The 11,546-nt window shown below is 43.8% G+C and overlaps 1 protein-coding gene across 1 annotated transcript in view; it reads right to left on the bottom strand.

Moving 5' to 3' along the window:
• Window positions 1-9,826: 9,826 nt before the first annotated feature.
• The window catches only part of LOC138665537 (mannose-binding protein A-like), a 278,073-nt gene continuing 276,353 nt past the window's right edge, over window positions 9,827-11,546 (bottom strand). The window contains exon 6 of the mRNA XM_069753118.1: window positions 9,827-10,297. Within this exon, the coding sequence (XP_069609219.1) occupies window positions 9,924-10,297 (374 nt within the window). The 3' untranslated portion in view covers window positions 9,827-9,923. The remainder of the gene's footprint in view (window positions 10,298-11,546) is intronic.

Here is an 11,546-nt window from a genome sequence, read left to right as displayed (position 1 = left end):
GGACCTCTATGCCCTATTCCAGAGACAGCTAATTGCAGGTTACCTGTCCGCACTTACACCCAGGGGGCACGGTGAGACCTACAGAGCCGGGTTATCTAAGAGACCCTATAAACAGGCTCAAGTCACCAGTCATACTGGTATTTTTCTATCCTATATGGGGGACAGAGAGAGCGAAACATCGCATATGTGAGACCCTTATGTGAAGCCATAGGCAGTAAGTGACTACACCACCGCAGCCCAAAGGAAGTCTACTGATCTCCACCTTGATAAGGGAACTCTGGACTTTCCTCCAAACCAGCCGGACTCTGCCTGCCCTGTGATCTGGTGTCCTGGACTGTCGATGCTGAAGTCTTCAGTAAAGGTAAAGAGACTGCAACCTTGTGTCCTCGTTCTTCACTGCGCCATTCACCATAGCACCACCTACATACTGGGAAGCCCTGGTGACATACTTCACCTGTGGGAAGGTATACCATCTAGCTGCCATAACATCACCGCAGCGGACCCCTTAAAGCAGCGTCGGTCACCCTGACCGAATACCACAGGTGGTGTCATGAACATTCCCCCTAAAGACCTTTCCCTTTTAGACGGACGTCCCAGGGCCACGGATCGGGTCAGCCACCGTGACATCCCCCTGTGAACCGAAGGACCCTGTTCCGAGTACCCCACTGCCTTTGGGGGGGGCGATCCAAATGCAAGTCTGACTGTCTGGGAACCTACTTACATGGGCAATCCACCAGATGGAGTGCAAACTTGGAGTCTCCACATTTTAAAAAATAATTGTCACACAGTACAAAAGTTCCATCAATTTCCACAGAGTAGAAACAGTACAATAGACCTCTGGCACATCTTCTACCACAGGCAACCCACCAGTTGGAGACCCAACTTTGAGTCTCCACATTTAAAAAAATTGTTTGTAACATCAGCAGCAGTAGCAACAGCAGGCACATAACACACCACGAAGATGGCACAGACTGCAATAACGTGGGATCAATACATGACACTGCGTCTAGGATGTAAAAGTCAACGAAGATTCAAGACTTGTTCAATTTAATGAAAGATAGGTGGTCTACACTTTGAGAGGACAGCCAGATGGGCTTATCAGGACACCACCAGCAGTGCTGTAGATACTTTCAGAGAGAATGCTGGCTGCCGGGCATGACAAAACATCCAAGGCATCACAGGCAAGCTCAGGCCACTCTTTCATTTTTGAAGACCAAAACGTAAAAGGGTCCAACCCCACCCTTGATGGCATTGATATTGAGCTCCAGATGTTCCTGCATCATCCTCTTCAGTCGTTCAAAATGTGACAAATAAAAAAGGCAGCACCATGGCATGCAAATATAAAATATGAAAATTGAATTGCATCACTACCCCTCCACAGAGATATAGATTTTAGTCTAATAGAGGATTCATGGTCCCATACAGATGAAGACTTTACTCTAAGAGAGGAAAGACATTGCCCCCACAGTCTACAGCTCCTGCACCTCATCCTCTTCAGCCTCCATCTCTGAAAAGAGCACATCAGTCAGAAGCTGGAAGCACTGCAGCACTGCCTCAGTCAAGTGGCAACATGCTGTGCTGAAGCTAATCTGCTCAATGCTAAAGAGTTGTGGACAGTGCTGAAAGAGCAGTCAGATTTTTGGATGACATCAGTGAACCTACAGCCAAGCATGGTCGTGTGTGACAATGGCCGGAACATGGTAGCGGCTCTGAGACAAGGTGAGCTCACACATGTACCTTGCCTGGCCCATGTTCTTAACCTCGTCGTTCAATATTTTCTCAAAAGCAACCCGGAGCTGCCGGATCTGCTAGTGAAAGTAGGCCATCTGTCTGCCCATTTTAGAAAGTCAGCTACAGCTTCTGCTGCCCTTGCCGTGCTTCAGCAGCGTTTGCAGCTTTCGGCTCACCGACTGCTGGGTGATGTACCCACACGTTGGAACTCTACACTGCATACAGTACCGACCAGAAGTTTGGACACACCTTCTCATTTAAAGATTTTTCTGTATTTTTATGACTATGAAAATTGTACATTCACACTGAAGGCATCAAAACTATCAATTAACACATGTGGAATTATATACCGTACTTAACAAAAAAGTGTGAAACAACTGAAATTATGTCTTATATTCTAGGTTCTTCAAACTAACCACCTTTTGCTTTGATGACTGCTTTGCATACTCATACTGTATATTGGAAAGGCTTTGTGAGCAGAAGAGGGCAGTTGTTGACTACAGCATCAACCAGGCTGTAGATATTTAGTTCAGACTCCACACATAAGACCTCAGGAGTGGACATGGATGTCAGACATATGCACCTTCCTCCAAAACTTTGAGGACTGCTCCAAGATGGTGAGCAGTGATGACGCATTATTTAGTGTCAACATCCCACTTCTCTGCATTCTGAAAACCTCTCTGCTCACAATTAAAGAGGATGCATTGCAGGCAGAGCACAAGGACATGAAGCAAGGAACCATACAGGGTGATTACACTCAGCCCAACTTCATGTCGTCCCAACATGGATTAGTAGGCAAAGAGGAGGAGGAAGAACAGGAGCTGCTTTCATGTGCTATAGATGGTACTTCAAGCACAGCTGTCATACCGTCTGTTCAGCTTGGATGGCCTGAGACAGGGAGGAGGAGGATGAAGAGGACAGCATGGTCAGTCATCCTGTTGGTGAGGACACGGAAGTCTTGCCTGTTAGCAGGCTGGTACGCATGGCTGACTTTATGTTGCGGTGCGTTTCCCGTGAACCTCGCAATATTAAAATTTTCAGTGACACTCATTACTCATTGGTGACAATTCTAGACCCATGCTACAAGGAGAACTTTCAATCTCTTATTCCAGAGGGAGACAGGTGTACTAAAATGTTACAGTACCCGAGGGCCCTTGCAGCAGAATTACTTAAAATATTCCCATCTGAGAATGCTGGCAGAGAATTGCAATGTTTGGGAAGATGCTGGGAGAGTACCTTGCTGATCGTACAAACGTCCTCTGGGAATCCTCTGTGCCCTTCAATTATTGTGTATCCAAGCTGAACACGTGGCATGAACTGGCTCTCTACGCCTTGGAGGTCATGGCCTGCCCTGCTGGTAGCTTTCTGTCACAGCGGGTTTTCAGTGCCGCTGGTGGAATTATAACAGATAAGCGCATCCACCTGTCAACTGAAAATGCTGACAGGCTGACTCTTATAAAAATGAACAAGGGCTGGATTGGGCAAGACTTCTGTACACCCCCGGGTGAAAACAGCAAAACATTACCTCAAATACATTGTCTTTTTGTGGAGGTATATTCACGTTTTCACAACCACACATGGGTATATGCTTCCTGATTTGGTCTGTTTGGTGTTTTCCTCCTCCATATTCTCATCCTCATCATTGACAACCATACAAACACCAGGGTGAACGTATTCCGTGATGCAAAAGTCACTCATTTTTTTGTGCAAGGGTGTTTTAATGATGCTCGTTAATAATTTTAGACCCCAAAAAATTTTTAGTCCCCCAGGGGGAAATGTTTGTCAGCCCATACACTTAGAGTATGGGCATTACAAGTCTAAGAGACCCGCTCCTTAAATTGGGCCTAGTTTTTAATGAGGCCTTCCTCCACATCTCATCATTCTCTGCCACTAGAACACCCTGGTGAACGTGTTGTATGCTGCTACAGCCATTCAATGTTTGGGCAAGGGTGTCTATGATCCCCATAATTTTTTTTTAAAAATGTAGTCCCCTTGGGGAAATGTTTGTCAGCCCACGCACTTAGTCTATGAGCATTACAAGTCTAGGAGACACGCTCCTTTCCATTGGGCCTATTTTTTAATGAGGCCTTCCTCCACGTCTCATCATCCAATGCTAGGGATCACTGATGAGCGAACGTGCTCGCCACTACTCGGTACTTTCCCGAGTATCACTGTGCTTGGTGTACTCGGCGAGCACCGAGCATTTCCGGAATTACTTCCGGAGCTTGTGTCTCCTTCCTGCAATTTTGACGCTCTTTACAGCACCAATGAACATGCAGGGAATGTCTGCCATGTACTGTAATACCGCAGCCATCTTTGTTCTGTTATTACAGTGATTGGCTGGCCGCACAAAAGCATCAGGTCTGTAAGAGACCTGACGCTACCCTTCTCGGTGCATTCTGCTCCTGGTATACTATTGTTCAATCCATAAATCCTGATAAACCAACAGTACTTTTCATGGCTATTACGGGAATATATAGATCAATGTGCTAGGTAGGCAGGGGAGTCTATATGCACATATCTACATCCCTGCAAGGCATGCAGACACTGTAGGTGAGTCTATAGATCTCCCTGCATAAATCAAAAGGCTCCATTACTGCCTGCTGCTACATATTTTATATCTACCTAGCTGCAGGTATCCATGGCCAGGATTTCTTTTGGGGGTACACCTTATACCTGCTAATTTTAGTACAAAGCAATCCAGAGGCCCATTTTTTTCAACATTTATTTGCTTGGTCACAATGCAGACTATATCCAGGTCATTTTAATACAAGAGCATTAAAATCTAACAATTTGAAACGGTTGTTTTTGTCCCAGGCATCAGATGTGAGTGCGCATAAAATTCTTGCCTTTTTTTTTGTACTATAGTTTTTTTAGAGTGTCTTACAACATTTTTGGACAACATTTTGGTGACCAAAAAATCTTTAGCTGGCAAAAAAATATTTAGCTACAGTTCTTATATTTAGCACTGTAATTTGTACGCCAAATGCATCACATATCATTGTGCTAAATATTGTACAATTTTAGTACTCCAACTTTTTTTATTTTAGTGTTATAGCCTACTGAATGACACAATTTTGGTGGTCTACAAAAAATCAAGGCCACATTTTGATCAGTCTGTTATCTTCCTCAGACGCACGGTGTATCTGTGGTGTCCAAAGCCTCGCTTTGCAGGCATACATTCCAGTTTTTGGCCTGCTACCCTCGGTGTATCCAGTATTTTGTGGTTTTAAAAAATTGTAAAAAATACAGGCCACATATTAAAACAGTCTGTTACCTCCATCCGACGCCTGTTCTATGTGTGGTCTAAAAATTGTTGTTTTTCATGCATACATTCCAATTTTGAGTCAGTCTAACACCCTAGGTCTATACACTATTTTGGTAAAGAAAAAAAAAACAAAACATATATTACAGTGTGGTAGTTCTGTTACACGTCTCGTCTATCTGTAGGCTGTAAAGTGTGCTTCTGAGGCTTCTATTCACCATTTTAGATAGGACAGGATGGAATACTGTGCGGTCAGTATAAAACACTACAAAAATCCACGCAGAGTTTACAAAAAATCTCCACACCTGACTAAAGGTGTGGAGGGTAAATCTGCTTCCCAGAGCTTCCAGCAAGACAGAATTAATTCTACCCCTAAAGATAGAAGCAGGAGAACTATCTTGCCTCAGAGAAAATCCCCAAAGGATAGATTAGCCCCCCACAAATAATGACTGTGAGTGGAGAGGGAAAAGACATACACAGAATGAAACCAGGATGAGCACAGGAGGCCAGTCTAGCTAAATAGATAGGACAGATGAAATCACATCGTGTGCACATAGCCCAACTCTGCCAGATATGTGGATTTACATAGCACATAGCTAAAGTCAACTAAACAATTGCAAAACAATGGAATGTGTTTCTTCTGCTGACTACTTCAGGCTAGTTAGCTGAAGGTACAAAAAATATACAAATGTGTTATTCTGACAGTGGAAGCCAAAAATACAAATATTCTTGATAAAATATTTTGTAGCCAGTTAGGGATATTCACGTGGCTTGATTTTATATCCTAACCTCAGCTTATACATGAGACAAGTCACATCATATCACTGTGCCTGTGATGCTGTGGAAGATGACTATCCATTGTTTCAATTAAAAAAATTGAGATTTTATTAACCCCGCTGCTCTATCTAAAACTTGACTGTCAATGATGTTGCTTACATATTAATGTTGTACAGTCAGTTAGCAGCTTTCACGTTACCTGAGTTGTCTTTCTTCAGAGGTGTAGGTAGTGATCCTGGAAAGGAAGGCTGAGACACATCTGACTGGAGCACCCTAATTCCAGTTGGTACAGTGGGCATCTCAACAGATGACAATGCTGTTATCTAAAAAAAAATCACTATAAAAAGGGCAAGCCTGATATTATCACTATACAGTCACCATATAGTATTAGATCCCCGTTTTTCACAACACATACTGTACGTGATTATAGTACAACTAGATGGTGGCCCGATTCTAACGCATCGGGTATTCTAGAATATGCATGTCCACGTAGTATATTGCACAGCCCACATAATATATTGCCACGGCACGTAGTATATTGCCAAGCCATGTAGTATATTGCACAGCCTACGTAGTATATTGCCCAGCCACGTAGTATATTGCCCAGCCACGTAGTATATTGCCCAGCCATGTAGTATATTGCCCAGTGATGCAGTATATTGCCCAGTGACGTAGTATATTGCCCAGTGACGTAGTATACAGCACAGAGCCACGTAGTATATTTCCCAGCCACTTGTTGTATTGCCCAGCAACGTAGTATATTGCCCAGCCATGTATGTCACAGGTTAAAAAATAAAAAATAAACATACTCACCTTCCGATCCGAGGGCCCCTTGTAGTTCTGTCGCCTGTGCGCGTCAGCTTCCAGTCCCGGGGTGTGATGTCATGGCAGGTCCTTCTCACACAGGCATGCAGGACCTGTGATGACGTCACGGTGACATGACCATGACATCATGGCAGGTGCTTGTCGCATACCATCCTTAGCACCGGAACCTGCCGCTTGCTTGGAGCGGTCAGCGGAGCGGGAAAGGTGAGTATATAATGATTTTTTATCTTTTGTATTATTTTTAACATTAGATCTTTTTACTATTGACGCTGCATAGGCAGTATCAATAGCAAAAACGGTCACACAGGGTTAATAGCGGCGGTAACGGAGTGAGTTTCCCGCGGCATAACGCGGTCCGTTACCGCTGGCATTAACCCTGTGTGAGCGGTGACTGCGGGGAGTATGGAGCGGGTGCCGGGCACTGACTGCAGGGGAGTAGGGAAGGACTAATCGGACTGTGGCCGTCGCTGACTGGTCGCGGCAGCCATGACAGGCAGCTGGGGAGACCAATCAGCGACTTGGATTCCATGACAGACAGAGGCCGCGACCAATGAATATCCGTGACAGACAGAAGGACAGAAAGACGGAAGTGACCCTTAGACATTTATATAGTAGATTGTATCCAATGACGTCTCTTCAAATTAGAGTACCATTTCAATTTTACTGTCTGTTTCATCTAACCCAGTCACAACTGATGTGCAGAATTTGCAACACAATCAAATACATTGCGACTTCTCACATTCCAGCATTATATCTCTGGTCTGCTGCGTTACTATCCCTGAAGACAACAATCTAGCTGTGTGTACAGTGCCATGCAGTTTTACATGCAATGTGAATATTGATGTGCAACTGATGCAATTTGTTATAGTAATCTACAGCATATAAGTATGCAAAGTGATAATATATAATTGGAGCAGTGCATAGTGCAGGATAAACATAGGATTAGACTAGGGATAAAATAAGTACTGTTTATATAGTAAGTGGCTCAGTCTACAGGATAGGAGATAGTTAATGATAGAACTAGTGGGAACCGAGTCATCTGGAAAAGATCCAAGCAGTGCTTGATGCTCTAAGGGAAGCAGGGTTTACAATAAACCCGAAGAAGTGTGCCTTGGGTAAAGAAGAAGCCAAGTACCTGGGATATGTAGTGGGTCGTGGAGAAATAAAACCCCAAATCAGTAAAGTGGAGGCAATTCAAAAATAGCCTAGACCACTCTCCAAAAAGCAGGTTGGAGCCTTCATGGGGATTGTGGGATATTACAGTAGGTTCATCCCAAACTTCACAATGGTGGCTTCGCCTCTGACCAATCTTCTAAAGGGGAAAAAATCAGTAATGGTTAGATGGTCCGAAGAGACAGAGTCAGCCTTCCAAGAAATGAAAGGGGCTCTGTGTAAGCAACCCGTTCTGATGGCCCTGGACTTTAAGAAAGAATTTATTCTTCAGACAGATGCCTCTGATGTTGGGATAGGAGCAGTCCTTTCCCAGGAGATACATGGTGAGGAACATCCTGTTCTCTACCTAAGTAGGAAGCTGTCTTCATGTGAAAGAAATTACTCAATCGTAGAGAAGGAGTGCTTGGCCATAACGTGGGTGGTGGAAACGTTATGATACTATCAGCTGGGACGTACATTTAGATTGATATACGACCATGCCCCACTCAGATGGATGAGGTAAACGAAGGATAGAAATGCTAGGGTCACCCGTTGGTTCTTAACTCTGCAGGTACTTCAACTTCCATGTAGAACAAAGGACAGGGAAGCTACACGGTAATGCTGATGCCCTCTCAAGAATCCCTTGTCTAGTTGGGAAAGTGCCAAGCCCCATGGCTTTAGGCAGAGGGGGAGGTATGTAGTGTGGCTAAAGGTTGTATAGTCGACGGAAGGTATGTGTCGCAGAGAAGGCTTGTCTCTGTGATGTAACCCGGAATGGTTTCTTTAATGCACATAAGCAACAAGGGATCATTTAGTACACTTGGATCTGGTTTACGGGTAGCTGTGAGAGATGGGAGGGTCTGGCTACCCACATACCTTACACCTGGGATAGGGCATCATCATATCTCTATATGTGTTTGAGGACCTGCGATGATGTCACTACCCACGTGACTAATCATGTGATGGGTTCCTGGGTGTGGTTAGAACTATATAACGTAGCCTAATGCTTAACACAGGACCTGTATGTGGGGAGGTGAAAGCCTCCAATGTGTGTGGGGGCTCCAGGACTGAGCCTGAAGTACTGGACATTGGTATTTTCTTTTTCCTGAGCTAAAGGCTATTTGTTTTCTGTTTTTGAAGTTGCTGAATAAACCCAGTGAACTTTTAAAGGAATGTGCTTCCTGATTGCCACCCGCTGCACCTGAGCGAGTATGACCCATACACTCTATACAAAGCCATTCACAACCTGTCTCCTCCATACATCTGTGACAAGGTCTCCCGATACCTACCTACACGCAGCCTTTGATCCTCTCATGATCTCCTTCTCTACTCCTCTCTCATCTCTTCGTCCCACAACAGCATCCAAGACTTCTCCCGTGCTTCCCCTATATTCTGGAACTCTCTACCCCAACACATCAGGCTCTCACCTACCACGGAAACCTTCAAAAGGAACCTGAAGACCCACCTCTTCTGACCAGCCTACAACCTGCAGTGATCCTCAGTCTACTGAACCGCCACATGACCAGCTCTACCCTCTCCTACTGTATCCTCACCCTTCCCTTCTAGACTGTGAGCCCTCGTGGGCAGGGTCCTCTCTCTTCCTGTACTCATGTGTGCCTTGTTTTACTCACGTTTATTGTACTTGTCTAAATTTGCCCCGTTCACATGTAAAGCGCCATGGAATATATGGCGCTATAAAAATGTATAATAATAATAATAACAACCAGTTTTAATAAAAGCGAGGCACTTCCTGCTAGTGAGTGGTTAGTAAAGTGCAGGGTCAAGTTCAAGTTCAGGAGCTGTGGGCTCCAAAGGGCAGCAAGTAACATTTGTTCAAAGCAGTGTTCAAGAGTTCCTACATGAGTCCTGTGCTTTACTATATTGGCAAATTAATTGCCAGAGTACAGTAGAGTTTAGCTGTTTCTCCATTGTCCACCGCAGCCTTTACCCTGTTTTTAATCATGTACACTGTGTATGATGGAGCCATATGATATTTCCCACTATTAAAATGCATTCTGTTACTTGGATGGATTATATGACTATCACACATATTTTCAAGGTGTCAAGTTTTCATTTGTAGTTAAATTTGATTTATTATGCACCTAAAAAGTTTACCACATTAAGCAAAAGTAATCATTTCTCATGATCTATTATTCCAACATTCATGTTGCTATTAAAATTCACATATGTTTAGTCTCTTTTGATTACAGGCGCCGTCATTCCACTGCCCATTTGGCAACATTTCAGCACAGTCTTCTTCTCCGCGTTGATTGGGTTCTCCAGCTTTCCAATTGGTATAAGTAATTGATTTTCCATCTGAGTACCGAAAAGTGCCTTCTGTTTGAATGTCAGTTATTCCCAGAAATGTAAATAGGTTGTAATATTGTGCAATTTCTGAAACAGCTTTATTCTCTTCAGCATTTTTTGGAGTAGCTACCAGGCCACCAGCTTTCAGACATAGTGCTTTTGACTCCTCGTAATCTAGCTCTTTCCCGCTTGTAACAAATGTTTTTTCTCCAGCAATGGCTCCTCTAGCAAATAGTAAGGCTGAAATATAGGGAGCAAAATACAGTAAATGTTGACTATACCTATGGGCCCGATTTATTAATTATAGCAATAAAAAACATATCAGACAGTACAAGTGTGCAAATAAATTTGAGTGGAATTAAATTCGATTCAAATATAGTTTATGAGGAATTAGCATTATTGAGACAGATTTTTGTAAGATCGTTTTGGATGCATTCAGTAAAAGACTAGCCAGCTGACCTTCACTTTGCTAGGCTGTATATAGCTGGAAAAAGTTAAGAATATATATCTATATATATAGTCGTCTATGGGGCATTTCCATCTGTTTGTCTGTCTGTCCGGCAGGCCGCAACCAATAAGCGACGGGCTCAGTGCGGCTGCGAATTCGCCTCTTCCTACTCTCTGTCAGTGCCCCCTCCAGTCAGCGCTCACACAGGGTTAATGGCTGCGTTACACCGCGTTATGCCGCGTTGTAACGCAGTCTGTTAACGGTTCTATTAACCCTGTCTGACCAACTTTTTACTATTGATGCTGCCTATGTAACATCAATAGTAAAAAGGTCTAATGTTAAAAATAGTAAAAAAAGTAAAAAATTGTTATATGCTCACCTTCCGGCGCCTTTCCCGCTCCTCGCGACGCTCCCGGCCATGCAATGCGGTCTCACGAGACCGCTACGTTATCATCTCGCGAGACCCCAATATATTCTTGGGACCGAAGCGTCGCGAGGAGCATCGCTAAACACCTTGCCTGGATCCGGGGGCCAACAGAAGGTGAGTATATAACTATTTTTTATTTTAATTATTTTTTTTAACAGGGATATGGTGCCCACATTGCTATATACTACGTGGGCTGTGTAATATACTGTGTGGACTGTGTTATATACTGAGTGGGCTGTGTTATATACTACATCTCTGTGCTATATACTACGTGGGCTGTGCTATGTACTACATCGCTGTGCTATGTACTACATGGGCTGTGTTATATACTGCGTGAGCTGTGTTATATACTGCATCTCTGTGCTATATACTACGTGGGCTGTGCTATATACTACGTGGGCTGTGCAATATATTACATAGCTGGGCAATATAATACCTGGCTGTGTTATATACTGTGTGAGCTGTTCTATATACTACGTGAGCTGTGCTATATACTACGTGAGCTGTGCTATATACTCCGTAGCTGTGCAATATATTACGTAGCTGGGCAATATACTATGTGGCTGTGTTATATACTGCATGAGCTGTGCTGTATACTACGTGGGCTGTGCTAT

Source organism: Ranitomeya imitator, chromosome 2, assembly GCF_032444005.1.
Source record: "Ranitomeya imitator isolate aRanImi1 chromosome 2, aRanImi1.pri, whole genome shotgun sequence".
Classification (NCBI taxonomy): Eukaryota; Metazoa; Chordata; class Amphibia; order Anura; family Dendrobatidae; genus Ranitomeya; species Ranitomeya imitator.
The sequence above is the reverse complement of the archived record's forward strand: the minus strand, read 5'-3'. Positions and strand labels throughout refer to the sequence as shown.